Source organism: Dermacentor variabilis, chromosome 4, assembly GCF_050947875.1.
Source record: "Dermacentor variabilis isolate Ectoservices chromosome 4, ASM5094787v1, whole genome shotgun sequence".
NCBI classification, from domain to species: Eukaryota; Metazoa; Arthropoda; class Arachnida; order Ixodida; family Ixodidae; genus Dermacentor; species Dermacentor variabilis.
Window position 1 is genome coordinate 177094571 of NC_134571.1, and position 19371 is coordinate 177113941.

Here is a 19371-nt window from a genome sequence, read left to right on the forward strand (position 1 = left end):
TCATTACTTTGCTATCAGTTCACTCGACAAGCAAGTGTGTCTGCCGAGACAAAACCAAATAGCACTGCGAGAAGTGAGATATACCAGATCATCCTACACCTAAAAGCCTGTCGCTGGTGCATGAACGGTCAAATCTGCTTCATCTTATGTGAGAAGTGCAAGCACCGGGACTATCTCGAGGTTCCTCCCCCATCATACATACTTGCCAAGTGTTAGCTACTCCAACGTAACCACTTCTTGACCATAACATGAAGTTAATTTTACTATGACCGCATGCAGTATAACGACGACCGTCGTCCTCATAGCGTCGTAGTGGTATTCAAATATTTGCTATTGTAGCCCCAAGTTAATCGAAAGACTAAGCAATGCCAATACCACGCATATAACCCATTCGCATGACAGAAGACCGACGGAATGTTTACAGAAATGTGAAGGTGTTGTTTGGTAGGCAATTTTATTAGTAGGTTCAGCGCATAAAAATTTCCTACAGGTAGAAACATCCTGCACACAGTTCAAGTTACCATTTGTCTTAAAACACAGTGAAGCTTTTACCTTGCACTAAGTGAACATACTAAAGAGAGCCCATTTCATGTATTTTTATTGCTTCAATCGAAATGTCAATACCCTTTTGTGAAAACGCGCAAGTTGGAGCAGGATTCAAGCAAACCAAAATTGTCATCTACCTGGTTGCAGCAGGGAGCTACAGAGGAAACATATAGGGATTACTCGGAAAGTTTTCCAATTCAGAAAATAATCGTCCAGTTCATGGTTCCGTTCAAGTTCTAGATTCTTGGTTAAGTGAGGCACCACGGTTACAGAAACCTTAAACGAATTTAGATAAGTGTCGCACTTTTCTGTGCTCCCATGCTTCTCTTTTTCCCATTCTTCCTGCCACAAGCATCAAACATCGCCTTCGTCCTCATGGCATCGCTGCATTTATGTCTCACTGTGGCCATCCGCCGGAGTTTTTTCTAGCATTTAAGCGTATCTTGTGAACGGTGTAGTGCATAAACGTTGCCCGAAATGAAAAGTGGTCAATGTGGTACATATACACAAACAATGCGTCAAATTGCATATTACACAATATGTAAAAAAAGCACAATTGGGCGCATTAGGCTTAGTTGTACATCATTTATACGTCTGTTCACTGAAGCTTTGCTTCACCCGAATTCCAGCGTTTGATATGCCTTTTTTTTCTCAGAGCCTATTCTAGTGATGTTATCAGATCATCAAGATATGCCACGTAATCAAAAATCGTTCATACTGCTAGTTTACTCGTTCATCGGATAAAAAAATTAGGTATGTGTATTTACCAAGACACTTTCTCTAGCTTGCCAGCTTGTTTCAAACACCGAGGTGGTAACTTTATAAAGAATACATCCATCCAGCTTTTTATCTTGCTTCTAGGCAGCAGTCCTCGTGTTTTTATGTAATTTTATTTTCTGCATTTTTCATAATGGTGCCCTTCAGTGCATTGGTAATAGTTTATATTATTTTTTATTTCCATACCTTTCTCGGAACCTCCACACACTTAACGCGTAGCCGCAGTTGGCATCCTTCAAGCACATTGCAAATTCACTGCCAACTTTCCACGGCTGCCAACCAGACTTAAACGCGACCTTTCTTTTGCAGTTGTTTTATTTTTCTCGCACCTTCAAACACTGCTGTACAGACTTAATAATTAAATACCCGTTGGCAGCTGATGTCGGCAGTGCCAGACACGGTCCTAACTACACGGCCACACGTACAGAAGGCACTCAACAGGTCTGCTGTGTTCTACGCGACTGCCGACATTTCTGAACACGCGTCACAAGCATTCCTTAAATGTTCAGTGTTTTTTTTTTCCAGTGCCTGAGCTCATGAATCATTCTGAAACCCTGCAGACTCGGCGTAACTACGGATTGGTGCAGTGCGCAGCTGCGTTCGTCATGGGAAGCTCGCTTAAACGCGCTGCGGTCGCCTACGAACTGGTCTCGTGGCACCCGCAGCTTCCCGAGGTTGTCCAGTGCATGGAATTCCTGAGTGAAGCCGAGGCCAAGGCGAGAATGGAACAAAGCCGCCTTCGGCTTCGTGATGAGGTAGGCGATGGTCCAAGGCTCTCACTAGCTGAATCTCATTGCATTTCAATAGGATGTGCTGAGCCGTCTCCGGATTGCAGCATACACATGCCTCGTGTTATTGCGAATAGTTGCTCCGATATGTTTTTGCTCTTCCGCAACCAGCTCGAGCATGAAATAGCAAGGTACTTCCTTTTTTCTTATCGTACAGATTTTTCAGTCTAATTTCCTTCTTGCTATTGTAAATCCCCATGGTTTTTTTTGTTTCTATTCTTTGCATCCAATTTGTTGTCTGTGTTACTCTCACTATCTTTCTGACGACTCTTGCTTGTTTATTTACCCTTTAAATTACCCTGTACTTGGTTGTCAAGTTTCTTGACTTCATCCTGCAGTCTGTGCCCACGCTTGTCAGGTTGAGATACTTCTGCACTTTAGCTGCGCACCTATGTTGCTGCATGTTCCTGAGTCTGTCTTCAAAACTACTTTGCTCTGCGCTTGTTTCATTTCAAAAGAGGCCCAACCTATGTCACCTTGCACTGCCTTATTTGTGGTTTTACCGTGGGCTTCCGAAGCCAACCGACCTACCAATGTTTGGTTAACGTCTAACCACGCCAAGGTATCCGATATTAAGTACATAATATTTACAAACGTTAGCGCTGCCACCATGACTCCTTTCCAGATTCCACGCACCACCTCACATTTATTGTGGCCCCAAAGTGCTCTACGTTTCATATTTGCATTGCGCTTCCCCTTTATTTTCAGAATATCGTGGAGGGTGCTTCAGAAATTATTTCCTTCGTTTTGTATACGCCGAGGTATTTATACCTTTTGTCTATGGGTATGACTTTTTTAAATTGACACCGCGAAATAACCCGACTTTTTATAAAAGGTCATAACTCCCAATTTCCCTGTGCTAAACTCAACGCATATATTGGTCGCTGTCTTATCACATATATTCGCAAGTGTCTGTATACCTCCTGCATTGCCGGTTAGTAGGGCTATGTTGTTCGCATACACCAGTCCGCGGACATTCTGTTGCACCATTGTATATTACGCATGTAGGATGAATCAAACCCTAATTGACTTTTTTTGCAGTGGTCTTTCAGTGCTTTTGACATAAAGCGTGAACAACACTGGAAATAAAGGACACCACTGCTTCAGTCCTAGGTGAATTTCTACCACTCCATTACATTTTCAACATTCCGGTACAACTTACACTATGTTGTCTCTCTATATGTACCTCAGCAGCTCCAAGAAATTGTTATTTATACTTTCGTGCTTGAGAATATACCATAACAATTCCTTGCCTATGTTATTGTTGTTGGCTCCTTTGATATTTGGAAATGCTATCCATAAAGCTATATTCTGAGCTATTGAGCTATTTACGCACTGAGTTAGTACGGCCGAATCCTCTAAACGTCTGCCTGGTCTGAACCCATTCTGTAGTTCCCCGAGTACGTTATTTTCTTTCAACCTACTTAAACAGTTGTAATTTTATGGCTGGCATTACCATCTGTATATCACCGACATCAGGTAACTGGCCTATGCGTGTCCATCTATCCTTATCACGTTCGCTTTTGTAGATGAGCTTAATCTTGCTTTTAGGCCATCCAACCTGAATTTCCATCCATCTACTCAATCGCTCTGTGGTAGCAGTCGCTTCTTCTTTGCACCAATGTTTTTGATTAGCTGCATGGGAATTTTGTGGGATGCTGCGGCAGTGTTATTGGGGACATTTTCTTCTACTGTTTTCTAGCAATAGATTTCTATACTAAATTTTGATCCCTCAGGCTTCTATGTTGTTGCTGGATCTGTTTGAGTCCGGACTAGGCTTTTTTTTTCGTGCCGTAGTTATACCTAATACCATCTCTGGTGTACCGAAGCGCATAGCCTTCTTCGAAAATGTTACCGCCTTCGTTACTTACAGGCGTATACGAATATTTAGTTGGTGCTCGTTTTGGTGCGCCTTTGTCTGTTCTGTGAATGTTGTGCACCCAACATTCACTTGTGCATTTAATTTTATCTCGCGCAAGCTCACTCGCCACCCTCTTCTCTGTATTTGTTCCATCTACGGAGCACCTCTTGTTCGTGTAGTCCCAACTTTATGGCTTCTCGATGATCATTTGAGGCCTGCTCGCGCTCTTGCATAGCTTCCTTTATTTCCTTCGCTTGCGGTTCTGAGCGCCACCGCGCCTTTACGAAATGGCATCTGCTACAAGCCCAATTTTGTGCATTAGAAACCTGCGGAGAAATTCAATACCATCGTAAAAACTCCCAAACAATCTTGCACAATGATGACGATGTTTGCAAAAATCTGTTTCATATGGCGCCATTTGTCTTGTAATTTCGTTCTTGAGGCGTCGCAGCTCTGGAACATCAAACAGCGGCCACTTCGTGCCTGCGACTTGCCGATATGTGGAACTGCTGAACTTTATTGGCAAAATCGCCAATGCAGCGCAGACGGCGAACAAATAACACGGATCATCACATGTCATGGCGACCAGCCTGCTTATTATTTTGAAGCCAATTACATGAGCACTCCAGACGAATTTTCGTCGTCGCCGTCATGTTAAGTACCAAGTCCAACTGCGACAAGGCTTCCTTAAGCCATAGTAGCGCAAATAAAAATGAGCACAACACTAGACCGGACACCACGGGCGCTACACTCATAACTGATTTATAGGCCTCTTGAAAGCCAGAAGAAACGTACGCTAAAATGCGCATGCACAGAAATTCGTTACGAAAAAAAAACAGATTAATATAATGAGACCTCGTTTCGAAATAGATAAACAAGAATATATAATGCAATTCGTACTTCTCTTCTTGATATGAGAGGCTTCCAAAAGTTCGCGTGCGAAAGATTATTTTCTATTGCCCGAAATGATTGTTCGCACTTGCAAGCCATACAATGTTCGAACAGATGCGGATTGCTTTTATCTTTAATTGAGAGTTCGTGCTGCCGTGCTCGGTCACTAACGCATCACCCAGTTTTGCCTGTATTAGCCATGAGATGTTTTAGTGGCACCCCCTTGCCACAGCGAGGGACTCCTCTGTCATGCCGCGCGCTCGCTCGTTTGCTGCTCGTTAGGGGAAGGCAATGTGATGGTCAGCCCTTTTTTGACAATGAACAGCAGTGACTGGCCCTCGGCAGTCGTGTCTACGCCGTGATAACCTTCGGGAAGTGTCTGAAGTGACATACAGCCATGTACATTCCGAGTTCTCTCCCTAATGTGCTGTAGCGGTCTCCGTTAGCGAGAGATTCCGAGAAAAGAAGGAAAGGGGCTGCCAGTTATTATCCGCAAACTGTTGAAGCACCGTTCCCGCTGCTGCATTGCACGCATCAGTCATGAGGAAAAGTGGGGCTCCTGGTCTCGGATGGACCAGAAGGGTTGCCTGAGACAACTTGGTCTTCGTTGTATTGAAAGCGGTTAGTGCTTCGGGGGCCAGGTGAGTTTCAGTTGTTTTGCATTTGTTGCCCTGCAACGTGTCCATAAGGGCCGGAGAAAAGCGGCGGAATGAGACATGAAGCGGTTGTAGAAACTTACGAGGCCAGAAAACTCGCAGGTTTACGGATGGAAGGTGGCTGACGAAAATCTTGTATGAACTGGGTTCTTAACGACAAGAGATGGATGCCATCCTTCTCGACAGGGTGATTGATGAAGTCCAACTCGAGTACGCCGAATTCGCAGTTCACCCTATTGATGGTAAAGCCATATTCGGCAAGGCGTTGAAAAAGTTGGCCCAGATGTTGCACGTGTTGTTCTGCGTCGCGACTAAGGACAAGCAAATCGTCGATGTACGCGGAACTGAAAGGCTCTCGTCACTGTCGATGAATTGTTGAAAAGTTTGTGCAGCATTTCCAAGGCCGAAAGTCATGCGCACACACTCGAAGAGTCCAAATGGCGTCATGGTTACGTCTTAGGAATATTCACTGGTTCTAGAGGAATTTGATGGTAAGTCTTCACCAGGTCGATTTTGTAGAATATTGTTGCTCCAGGCATTGTCGCAGAGAAATCTGCTATGTGCGGAAGTGGGTAACGGTCCTGCACAGTAGCATTATTGAGCATACGGTAATCTCCGCACGGCTGCTAGTCTGCAGGAGACTCCTTGGACACCATATGCAGTGGACATGCTTAAGGACTTGAAGAAGGCTGCACGATCCCGAGTTCGAGCATGTGTTCAAATTCGATGCGTGAGATCTTGCAGCGATCACGTGGTAAACGACGAGCTCGAGCATGGACTGGTGGATCGGTTGTAATGAAATGGTGAGCGACATCCTGTTTGACTGGCAAAGGGAAGTTGGCCGGCGGAAGAAGGAATGGAAATTTCTCAAGGAGTTTTATGAAGGCTGACTTTGGCAATGAGTTGTTGACCACCAAAAGTGGCACTCGCGAGACTACACCAAGCACAGAAAGGTGTCTCGTGGCATCAACAAAGTGTCTGTGATGCATCTAAACTAAGAGATTATAATGGTGCAAGAAATCCACACCCAAGATGGAGTAGGGAACAGCAGCAATTAGAAAATTCCCACAGAGTGTACTGCGGAGGCCGATGATGAGGGACAGTGCTTGTTCCCCACATGTGGCAAAGGGGGTCTCATTGGCAGCTTGTAGTTGTGATTGGGCTTGCCGGCGCTTGCGAGTGACCGCTGAGAATGGGATGACGCTGACCTCTGCACCAGTATTCACGAGAAAACGCAGGCCTGTAGTTTTGTCAGTCAAGAAGAATAAGCGGTCGCAGGGCCACTCGCTGCTTCTAGTGGTGCCTAGGGAAGTTGCCCTGAAAACTACAGGGCGCGGTGCACTTTCACGCTTCGTTACCGAACGTACGATAGTACCAGAATTCACCTAGCTGTTATGAGGACGGCGGGTGGCTGCGCGAAAAAGAGCGCTGATGTCGAGGAGATAGAGCGGCAATGTGGTCGGACAGTTTGTAGATCTCCTCGCTGAATTCATTGCGCAGGCTTTGCATGGAGGGCAAAGTGGCACAGTGGATGCATCTCAACATTCCACGAGTGAAATCGCGGGACTTGATGCCTCCATGACGCAGCCGGCAAGTTTGGCACAGCCGAAGTGTATGCAATATGAACGGTAGTTCAAAAGATCATTGCTGGCAAACTTGAAAACACTGTCATATACACATATTCATTAAGCATACTGAAGGCTCTACACATGAAATCCCAAAGTGAACCCTTCATAGGGGATATTTTGAACGCATTATCGTCAAACAAATATGGCAGATCAATTAGGTTTTGCTGGGTACCAAGCCATGTTCGGATACCGGGTAACGAAGCAGCGGATAGATGCGCATCAACGGCAGCGTACAAAAACATTCAAAATACAGCGCTTCCATATAAAGACAGTGCCAATGCGATTCGGAAAGCCTTGACCTCAAAATGGCAACGCGGTTGGGACAATTGTTTAAGCAACAAGCTACATCTTATTAAACCTGTAATTGGCGAGTGTAAATCATGCAGTCACCAGAAACGGTTCTACGAGGTGATCTTGTGTCGACTTCGAATTGGACACACATCTGACGCACAATTTCCCTCTCCGAAAAGAAAACCCGCCAACTTGCCAAAAATGCAATGAAGCTCTTACAGTCATGCACGTCCTAATAACATGTCCACACATCTACGCTCTGAGACGGAGGTTTTTACACAGCCTGTATAATGTGCGCACAGCATTACACCCTGTCATGTTACTAGCAGATGACCCCTAGTGCCATTTACTAACCTACTCGGCTTTTTTAGAGAAAACTGGTTATTTACACCAACTATAATGTAATGCAGGTTTACCTGCTCTAACGTTCCGTTTTATTTTGTCTTGTGTCTGGCACAGCATGGCCTTAGTTGCCTTTGTGCAATTAAACCCAAACTAATTAAATAACGAAACGGTTGAATTTTTGAGCCTGCGACGTGACTCGTGCAATGGCGAACTGGCTGTTTATTTGAGCGATGTTGAGTTCGCGGTCCGCTGGCCAGTATTGGGGTAACCTTTGCGAAAGAGTAGCCACGTCGCGATGTGGCGCAGGGGTTCTTCGATCGCTGTCATCCGCGACGATGGTTCAGCGCTGATCATTGGAAGCATTGCGGCTGTGTTAAGCCATGTCCGCCGTCCGTGGTCACCAATATAGGGGGGTGCAAAATCAGTGATGATGATGAGCCACAACAAACAGCCGTATATTTTCACTGAGAGGAAGGCCTTAGCTGATGCTCATACCTAGAGGGATCGCTCTCCAGGCTACCTCGCACCGGCCGCTCGTGATGTGGGCCGGGCGCCCGCTTCACTCCCTACGCAGTGGACTGTCGTTGTTGTTGTAGTTGTTGTTGTTGTCGTCCCTACCCAGCCGCCGTTCTACTCGTCTTCTTCGACGTCTATGCCGCTACACTACGTTTGTCTCTCCCCAGTGTGCGCCGCCTGCTCGTTTACCTGATCCCTTACCAGTTACCTGTTCCCCAAAATTAGGTAGTTTCTGCGCTGCATTAATGCATGTGCTACTTTACCTCCTTTGCCGCACAATGCGATATATTGCTACAATGTGGCATGAGTACAAAATGACATAAGGTAAATGAGTGATGTATTTGCAACTTTACATGGTCCCACACGATGCAAGCTGAACCTGTCCAGAAAGCACAAAGAAATTATCAGAACGCATATTGGCTGGGTATTGGCTGGGTATTGGATCTGATTTCCCTGAAATTTCGTGCAACTTTTACTTCGAACAGGAAGTTTCTACTCTTCTCATTTGGAAATTGCGATGGAGAAGAAAAGTATCCTGTCCGTTCATTGAACTTAGTGGGTTGGTTTCAGGACTAAGAAATTGACCAAACACAGATCGGCGCAATAAATCGGTGATGGGTTTTCCTGCTTTCTATTAAGATATTTTTATTCTTCCACTTACGTAGTGATTTTTTCCTAGTGGGCTCCGGTAGCCTAAAAATGCGTTCAACAGAAGTATTCTCATTCTTTTCGCATTAAAAATGTCAAATTTTTCCCTTACAATTCCATAAAGAAATTTATTTGCAAGACGTATACTGTAAAGAATGCTTGGTGACCGCGAAACATGATAGAGGGTGATGCAACTAATATTCGTGATAAACCAACTGTCAGTGAAATGAGGTTATTCTTGTGAGCAAGAGTTTCACACATGCAAAATCAAGTGAATAGAATTATGAGCGAAATGTAAATTTGCGTTAACTTACTCCTTAGTCGACGCAAAATTTAGCGAGTGAGCCCTACGATTGTGAGCATTTAAGAGCTGCGTAGATTCCCGTGTACTTGCTATGTGTGATGCTTGATGACTAAGTCGCGACTTTGTGCCTTTACCATGACGTCTGTAATTGTATGAAAAAGGAAGCTATTCTGGGATTTCACTTCCAGAAATAATGATTAGAAGGCACGCCGTAACAGAGGACTCCACATTAGTTTTGACCATTTGGGGTTCTCTAATGTGCAGGTAAATCTTTAAATCTACCTTTAAGGGGACAGGGTAGGTCCTATTCTTGCCATGCATTTTAGGCTATGTTCGTGACCCTTTTTCTCACGATCTGTTGGGGTTAGAACATTAACCTTGGTTGCATTGTAATAAGCAATGTTACGTAGTGTTACTGAACCAGGATTATTCTTTTTTAAAGATTTTTTTTGTTTTCTTTTTTTTACTGGACCCACCACATTTTAGAGCCAAAATCTGCAGTAAATAGCCTGTAAACAAAAATCCCCTACAAGAATATTTATAATCCTGGTTCAGTAGACTGTCTGTAATATTTGCTCAATATCTGGAATATATTATCTCCCTAGCACTTGTAGTTTCTGAAAAAAATGGTCAAATGCAGCAAAATTTGGTGTTTTGAGATAATTGGCTTTGAAGTGGAAGAAAGAGCTTTAATGCAATATAGGACTATAGAACCAAATTCTGGCGCATTTTTTGAATAGCCACCAGCCTGGTAGTCCCCTCCGTCGTCAACAATTCTTTTCTATGCTAGCTGCCTTGTTTTCCGGGCCTCCTTAGTGACCAGTCGTGTAGCCCTCTCAGCAAAGTACAGTCGCCGCCGGTCAGCTTCGCGCAACCACTGGACTGTGAACCGTCCTGGAGAAACTCCGAATGACCTCAAAATGTCGGTTCGAGCAATGCTGCGGTCATTAAAAGTTAGCACAGCATCCATTGTCGCTATTTTCAGCGTCTTGAGGCCAAGAAAGACTTTCTTCGGAGCGCGCTCCCATACAACGTTGTTGAACGCCTCATTCGCGTTCTGAGTTTTTCCATGGAGACATTTCTGGAGAAGCTCAGGCTTTGAGAGCTGCTGAAACACCGGCGTTCTGCTTCAAGCGATCCGCCGAGCGCGAAAGCTTCGATGCAGACGCGCACGTGGTGGCCGCGGCGCCCACTCATGGATTGTGTTGCGGAGAATTGGCGTCATTGGAAATCGACTTATGCCGGTTTCCGTGGAAGAGACGTTTTTTAAAGCACTTCTTTCGCTTCGTCATTGCATTACCGCTAAATAACCAGCATCAAAGTATAAACAAATTCGATTGTCCGCGAAAACACGCCGAAGCACGAGCAAAATGCCGCGCGTTGCGAGTAATCCAGCTGCGTCTTAGGATTCGTTTTCCTAAGTGAAATATGCTAGCTAGGTTTTCACTTTTGCCAGATGAGTGGCAGCCATTCCGCTAAACGTGACGAAAAAGAGGCGGTGAAAACAATTTTTTTTTTTCACTTTAGGAGAGGCACAGATCCCGAGCATGTGTCAAAAGGGGCGTGGCTGGATGCTGCCTAGGTTTCGAAAAATGTTGATCTTGAGGTAAATATTTCGCGTGCGCGCAAATGAAACACTGGGCCATGTTAAGGAAAGAATAGAGATATTATATAACACAAAAACAAAAAATCGATTTTTTTCGGCAACTTTGCCTACCCTGTTCCCTTAAATCTCCCTTTAAATCTACCCCACGACCGACAGCTCTGCAGCGAAACGTCATAGCTGCTAGGCAACCACAGTCGTTTGTAATAGGGAAGACACGTTTCTAGATTGCAATAATGCTGGTATTTTTAAAAACAACCTAGAAAAAATGCAATTAGTAATCGGAGAACTTCGTTCTACGCAAGCAGGCGTCCACTGCGCCAGAAAACGAATTGAAATACAGCTATTATAGCGGGAGTGTAGCAGTCGACAAATGCGAATCCCCACAATGATGTCACCATAGCGGCATTCGCAGCGTCACCGTCAGACGCACACGAGGTAAACAGGTCTCCTGACGTAACACTGGAATCAAGCAAGCCACGCCGGTTGTACACCTCACACGCGATTCTTCTGGCGTTAACGCTTCCTGTTTTAGCATTAAAAAAATGAAGCTTCGCCTTCAGTAGTGGAACGCAACAGCACTCGAAAATTGCTCACTGCTTCTCACGCCTCCCGGCAACTGCTGCTTATGTAACCGTAATGTTTACAGGGAAACACCGGCGTCGAACGCTCTGCATGAAGGCGAGCTTTCTGGTAGAAACGTGCCTCTAGCGTGGGCCGCGACGCGGCGAAGGCAAGCGCCATCTGGAGGTGTTGCAAGAAAGCTGGAGCGCTGCTTTATGGCCTTTGAGGCTTCCACGTGCAAGTCTAGGAGGCCATGGCCGTTCTATGGATGGTAGAAACGCTGGAAAGTGCGCTTTTTTAGTTTTTTCGTAACAGAATGTTTTTCCGCACATTCAAATTACAATCAGATGCAATCATGTGTGTAGGTTGTGTGTAAGTCGTACTTTATGATATTTCTACGTTATTTTTCTTGGCAAGTTCAATTACTTAAGTAATTTTCTTGCGCCGCATGGAGGGCCTGCGTTGTTGGGTATGCGTGGTTCGAAATTCGTTTTGCCGAAGCGACGTCCTACACTAAACGCAAGGCGCGTGACGTCGGAGGCCGGCGCCAGATATTATGCGACACGGGGCCTTTAACGCTACCGCGTTATTTGCCAACGAGTATCCGTGGCGCTAAAAACATCCCTGGAGCGCCATACAAACCGGCTACCTTCTTCACATTGTGGGAAGTGTTGTGGACATAAGGTACACTTCAGGGCTTCATCTCCTTCTGGGCCGAGACAGTTCTTTAAAACAAAGCTTTCTTTGCCTCTTCCTTTGAATTTTCCGATGCTGCTGCTGTTTGCTGTTATTTTGCACGCCGCGTAGGGAGATTGTTGATAGCCTGTATAAATGTACATTGCAAGAGCGTGGGAAACCTTCCCAATGAACTTCGCGGGCGTCGCAACACTGCCTTCTGCGACTCCCTGGCCGTTGCCACAATACTATCTGGAATTCTCTCGCCGTCGATATAATGATGTAATTACGCATGAGCCCCTCATAAAACCATTGCATATGCTGCAGCACTTAAATTTAGTCACGCGCAACCGCCGAGAGGGAGGTAAAACGGTAGGCAAAAGAAACAGAGTGCGCAAAACCAACTCCGTGATGAAGCGGGTGAATAATAGTCGCTCTTCGCTCGTGCCAGCTTGCATGCATTGGACGTACGCTGCAGAAAGGAAATTCGTCGTCAGAATGCATGCTTTGTTTGGGGTTTCTTCACTAAAAGAACGCTACTACTATACAGGGCGACAGTATCGGACAAACTGTAAACGCATAATATTAATAATATAAGCCCACACAGACCAAATATATAAACAGGCGTCATGTCGCCATTCCTATCGTCTTTATTCTTCTCCTCTATCTCCCCGCTCCCTCCAATGTTCTCCGACTTCTTTCGGCACGCTTCACTCCCCTCATCCCTACTGCCATGGTATTACATAACATTAGCTGTGGAAGTGGACCCATTTTCGTCGCGCCGGTATGCCTGACAGTTTTTAGGTTGCCTTGCTGAATTGCGGTTTTCACGACACGATATGGTCCTTTATATACAGAGCCAGTGTGTCATTCCTTTTCTCATGAGAACCAAGTATACTACCTCCAGCACTGGTGAAATTGTTTTGTTCTTATCACAGTTTCTCATTCATGGTAGTTCGCTTGACTGTCTTCTGTCCTTGTTTCTGTAAGCTACACCATCTTATCGATTCCCAAGGCTACATCACCGGGAAGATAAGTTGTTTTTCCAGTTGCAACAAAAAGAAGTCTACATCCCAGACAAGTCTGTGATTGGTTATGATGAGATAGCGCTGCTTGAAGGCAGCGCTTTCATTCTCCCGGGAAACTTCGATACCTGCTGATGTATAGCGTCAGGTCCTGAATAGTTCGTTCCGCCAATCCATTAGCTGCTGGATGGTATGGGGCAGTGACTATGTTACCTGTCACGTCGTCTTGCCCATTCCTGCAGTTGATGGCTTCGAAAGGCTCAACCATTATCGGATACCCAAACTGTGACGTTGTCAAACATTTTGTGGTTGAGCAATGAGATTACACTCATGGCATCCTGTCTTCCTGGCTTCGCTGCTACCATACTTGTGCCCTCGTCCACGCAGACAAAGAACGCCGCCAATTTATTCTCACTTTCTGACTTATGGAGCTCGGAGAAGTATACGTTAACAACTTTGAATGATGTCCCTGGATGTTTCGGCAATGTCATTTCTTGAGTTGGTTATATGAATTTCGCCTTATTCAGTCAACATTCATGACATGATTCCACATACAACTTCGCGTCTTGTTTCACGTGAGGCCATGCAAGTTGCTCCGTGAGCTTCGTGTAGTTTCCCCGCAACCAATCGTGTCCATTTGAATGAAGGCTATTATGATATAGATCCAAGATTTTCGACATAAGGGTTGGAGGCACTGCAACTTTTCCTGTCGCCCTGGGCTGGAGTGCTTCAGTTCCCACAGTTTCGCGGCGTTTATTGCTTCTGGGCGTATTGAAACAGGCGTCACCGCCAACCTCGACATAGCATTACCTTCTTTCATTGAAGCTCCCTAGCGATGACCCATTTCAAAGTCAAACTGCTGAAGCTCGTTCACCCAGCGTGCGATTTTTCCTTTAGGTTCCGCCAACTTCTACTGGTTTGTCAGTGCTTCATGATCAGTATACAGCTCGAATTGCGTTTCTTCTAAGCAGAAGCGCAGGTACCGAACGGCCTTTAGGGCAGCGAAAGCTTCTTTCACAGTTGTGTAGTTTACTTCCGTTTGGGTGAAAGTGTAACTGCAGCAAACACACCACGCGAAGCTGTTGACTGGTTGCCTGGATGGAGCCTCGTTGATACAAAACCCGATTCTTTCTATAATGCGACTCATCTGAATTTAGTTCAAGCGGAAGCGAAAGGTCAGGAAGGTCAATCACAAGGTCGGAAAAAGTTACGTCTACTAGCTCTTCGTACGTTCAATCGCTTTTTTCTGTCCATCGAAACGATACATCTTATTGCGTCAACCTTGCGTCTTCTTAGCATAGCCTAGAATAAATGCTCTGAAACGGTCGGCTAGTCCCAAAAGTACGCGAAGCGAATGGACGTCAGATGGCTTCACAAGCTTAGCGCTGCGCGCTAGGGTCTCTTCTTTGGTATTCTTCGGGAAACCATCCAATACTGGAACAAAAAGTGTTTTTGTTTTTGGAGAACACGCTAGTCTTGCAGTTTGCCTTCAGCCTGGCTTCGGACAAGGCGTCGAGAATATGCGCAAGGTGTGCTTCATGTTGGTGCTCCATCTTAGAGTGTACAATGATGCCGTCTGCATGTGCATTCCAGAAGCCACCAATAAAAGGATTCAGAACTGTATTCATTATCTTCTGAAAGCAACTGGGCGAGTTTTTCCAACCAAATGGAAGATGATTAAGTTGTACTGGAGAAGAACGAGCAGCAGGCACTGCTTCGAGAAAGACGACGACGATGAGTGGTTAGAAGCCTTGTGCCTGGGTTGCCGAAGCTGTGTGTCCTCTCGCTGCGGTGCTCTGCTATCTGAGCGTTTTATCCAATGAACTATAACACCTCTTGACAATACTTATAGATGTCAAACGGGGAGTTATAGAGGCGGCGTATTGCTTGGTGTCGAAGTGCCATTTGCCAGATGCATTTGCACAGATCTATCCTACAAAGCGAGGTACATCCGCCTGTTCCGTCAATTATGCTGTCTATTCGAGGCATTGTAAATTGTATCAGATGCGTGTGGTTGACCGCTCTGTAGTCAGTGCACAGTCTGAGGCTACAGACTTCATTCGGAGTGATAGTGATTGGTGATGCAGACGCCAATATACGTGGAAAGATGATATCAGCACCTAACATCTTTTCAAGCTCTTTTTTAGCCACGCCTTTTTTTTTGCTGTCGATAGGTAGTGTGGCTTTTTCCAGACTATACTAGTGTCGTAATTTAAAGGGGACTTCAAACTTGGTGCTATCAGAAGGATAGCCTCACAAGCAGAACAACTTCATGTAGAGTTTTCAACACTGTCCATTTTTCGGCCAGCGAAATAGGTTTGCACCTGTCATCGGTTTCGGATTAACTTCATCGGGGCTTACAGACAGTCTCGTCCGAATGAATGCTTAGCCTCAACGATTTCATGTCCGGGCGAGACAGAAGAAAGTCCTATAAGGCACCTTCCATCACCAAGGCAGGAATTTCCACGTGCTCCGACTGAAATTTTAGCCTCAAGCTTGTCCATTCGCCGTGCTCCTCTTCAAAACGGCCATAACCTCATACAAGAACTCATCTCTCTTTGCATCTTTCTTCTGCATTTGCACCGCTTCTTTGAGTATTGATACTGAAGAGATTGCAGGTTGTGTGCGTTCACTTCGAGCTGTATGTGAAGTAAACTTGAAGACATCAGTAAAGGTCTCGTCTCGTTTTGTTTCGGTTGAACACACTGAGGCTTTTTGTGAATTGTTTCTGTTCGAACAGTTTCGATGACTGCAAGGCGTCACCAGGTCCTGAGTCGATCGCACGAAGTCTAATAATTGCGCTATATTTAATTAGTGGCTACCTTACATTCGATTTGGTGGACTGAGAATCTTACTGTCCGTGAGGAGCTGGCCGCGTCTTACAGCTCCTCTCAGACCAGAGATGAGGGAATACTTGTAGCAGCTCTAGTAGTGATTCCAGAATTTTCGGCCCTTTTATTTGTGTACGTAGTTGCATATATGTTGGGAGACCGTGAAATACAAGCGCTAAGGCTGATCTTGCAAATCTGTTTCAGCTAGTCGAAGCAGTCACTGCTTCTCAAGAAAGTAGCCAAGAGGGTAACCGGACCTAAAACGTTCAAACAGTGCCTGGTCCTATCGCTGTAAGTTATTTCTTCAGAACGTTGACAAAAAGAAACTCTTTCCACATGCACCAAGGTTCGCAAACATAATCTATGAAGCGCAACTAATGCCACATTCCGGCTACATAACTCAGAAATTGTCGCATGTTTAAGGCCCGTCTTGGTCAGAAATCTACTCATTGTACTTCCCTACGGCCTCAAAAAGGTGATCTATCCTTTTATGTTATTACAAGACCCGTCAAAAGCTTCTAACCATAAAATTTCAATTGGATGGTAGTGGCGTAAAGCAGACAGAACTTCCGTCGCTGCGCGCTGTTGCGAAAATTGTTCTTGTTGCATTGCTATGGCCTGAAAAATTGATTTGCGGTCTTATGACACTGCATGACCAAACGGTCTTCCAAGTACCAGCTGCTTAAACAGAGCCACTGGGATATTCATTTTCGCCGAACCCCGTTTAACAAGCTCTTCGGGTGACACATAAGCTCGATCCAGAACAAGATCCGGGAGCTTACCCATTGATTCCACAGGGAGGTCGACCCGAGAATCATCGTGGACGTAGTAGCCTTAGACTACAACTCGGTGGTTGTACCTCTCTACGAAAAAAGACGCCCACATCTTCGTTCACTTGGCGGCTGCGCCAAAATTGGCAATAAGCCCGCACATATCAAATAGGTCAAACTAGCGTCTTGTCGCCATTTCTTACTTCTTTTTATTCTTCTCTGCCACCCGGCTCCCTCCGATGCTATCCGACATCCTCTCTTTCGGCACGCTTCAAATAATAATAATAATAATAATAATAATAATAATAATAATAATAATAATAATAATAATCATTCACGGTATGGTCGGCACGTTTCTGCTATTTCTGAAAAGTAAACACCATGAAAGTTTGTCCACGCGGATGACTGACGCAGGGTCTTTGCGCTCAGACGCAAAGCAGCATTAAAGCACCGAGTCGTGAAAATGACAACACGCAAGTGGTGATCCAGCAAATAAACACTTTATTCGCGGTGCCCTTACCCTGCAACACTTGGGTGGGGGAGGGGGGGAGATGCCTGATGCGTAACGGAGCGCGGGTGGCCAGTGGGTGCTGGTCCGTCGGTGAAGGGACGTTGCAGCAGCTATTGCTCCTAAGGTTTAAGCAAAAGGATATCTCTATCTCATCCACCGTTCGATGCACCGTGTGAGGGAGGGGTATTGCTAACTTTCTCGCAGGCTACGGACAAGCGCGCACAGCCACGCCTCGAGCAAACACGTCTCTCTGTGCGCTCTGTACCCGCCGTGGTTGCTCAGTGGCTATGGTGTTGGGCTGCTGAGCACGAGGTCGCGGGATCGAATCCCGGCCACGGCGGCCGCATTTCGATGGGGGCGAAATGCGAAAACACCCGTGTGCTTAGATTTAGGTGCACGTTAAAGAATCCCAGGTGGTCAAAATTTCCGGAGTCCTCCACTACGGCGTGCCTCATAATCAGAAAGTGGTTTTGGCACGTAAAACCCCAAATATTAATTATTATATTACTGTGCGTTCTGTGTACCACTTAGACAAACGCAAGTGGTGCATGCAAGATAACATTTAACACGTCATCACTGCCACATGCTGTCGAAATCAAAGCCAAATGCCGTCAATGAACGCAAATAGCACAGCAAGCTTCGATCGCATCGATTCCCGTAGTGGGTGCAATCTACATATATTTATTTTCGTCTAGTGCGCTTCACCTTCTTCAGGAGTGTCTAATGGACCGCTTTCAAGGCTTATCCCTGGTATCCGGCTGTAAAAATCATCGCCAATTGTTTGTCAAGACAGCGCTGCATTGTGTAGGGATAGGACTAAGAGTGCTTATTTTAGGCAGAGGGCCAAGTTTCCTGTGTTTACTAGAATATAATGTCCTAAAACATAAGGCATGAGGGATTTCTGTGAACGCGGGCTGTAAAACCCACACGCATGTTATTCATTCAAAATTATTAATAAGATGACTGTGACGAAGATGAAGTCCCATCTACCGTGCTACCAGGTACAGAAGGAATAGAAGTTGCACACAGCCCTGTAAATGTCAGCGCGCACGACGCAATAACCAGGGTGCACAATGGCCAAAGGCAGGCCGTCGACAAACCCAGACTATTCGTCTCATTTCGCTCATTTATCTGTGTGCTGCACGCCTTGGAAATCCTCGCTTGGTTTCCATTTGTCACCGCCGACTCATTTGAGCCCATAAGTTATTCGATTATTCCAATTTGTTTAAATAATTGATTTGACTAGACCAGAAGTACATCCTGCGGATGGCTGTAACTCGTTTACTGTCCACTCGTGCGTGCGTGTGTGCGTGCGTGCGTAAGATAGAGAATCCCGAATTCGGTTTATTTTATAGCTTCGTGCTACAGTGGGATGGATACCAATTTTCCGTTTCCTTCCTTCCTTCTGGAACCTTCCTTGACATTGCAGGTTTCCGCCTAACTGATTCGCCATACATGTATTTTTCCATGCAGTTCTGGCAGCTCTCTGGCATTGTCAAAGAACAGCTCATCTGCAACGCGCCGCCTACTGGAGCAAACGGCAAGAAGGTCCGCCAGCTCGACAAACTTGGCGCGCACATGTTGGATTACCTACGCTCATACCTCAAGGTCGGCGACATTCTGGACGACGAAGAGGAGGAAGCGAAAAGCGACAACGCAGCTGCTGCCACGGAGCGTTGCAGCAAGCGAAAGCGGGCGGACAGCACCGATTTGCTACAGCAAGAGCACTGACCTGCAGAGGAACTGAGACCAACAGTGCAGCTGTACTTGGCCGTTAAAGCTTTTAAGCACATTTTAACCAGGGTGAAGTCAGCACTCACCTCTTTACGAGTAGACGACTGTTCCCTTTTAGGCAAATGGAACGTGAACTTGGTCAATAAAAATGATTTTAAAGGGACGGTAGAGGCAGCCTTAGCATAATGTGTTCTTTCCTTTTGCAATAACATGAAGAGCTCATGGCATGGTACCATAGGAATGGGTCCCTGACTCTTATGTTAGGGAAGTTTCTTGACTGATCCGGGGGCTCTGATAGTAGTTCCCTTTATAAGCTTTCTTGTTAACTCCAAAACAAGCCGTCGCAAGCTCTTATTTCATTGTCAGGCTACATGTTTCTAATTTCAATAATGGTTTTGCTAATGACC

The 19371-nt window shown here is 45.6% G+C and overlaps 1 protein-coding gene across 1 annotated transcript in view; it reads left to right on the forward strand.

The window, feature by feature from the left end:
* LOC142578438 (uncharacterized) overlaps positions 1 to 19133 on the forward strand; it is a 49277-nt gene extending 30144 nt beyond the window's left edge. The window contains exons 6-7 of the mRNA XM_075687823.1: positions 1884 to 2078; positions 18704 to 19133. Of these exons, the coding sequence (XP_075543938.1) occupies positions 1884 to 2078; positions 18704 to 18961 (453 nt within the window). The 3' untranslated portion in view covers positions 18962 to 19133. The remainder of the gene's footprint in view (positions 1 to 1883; positions 2079 to 18703) is intronic.
* Positions 19134 to 19371: the final 238 nt, after the last annotated feature.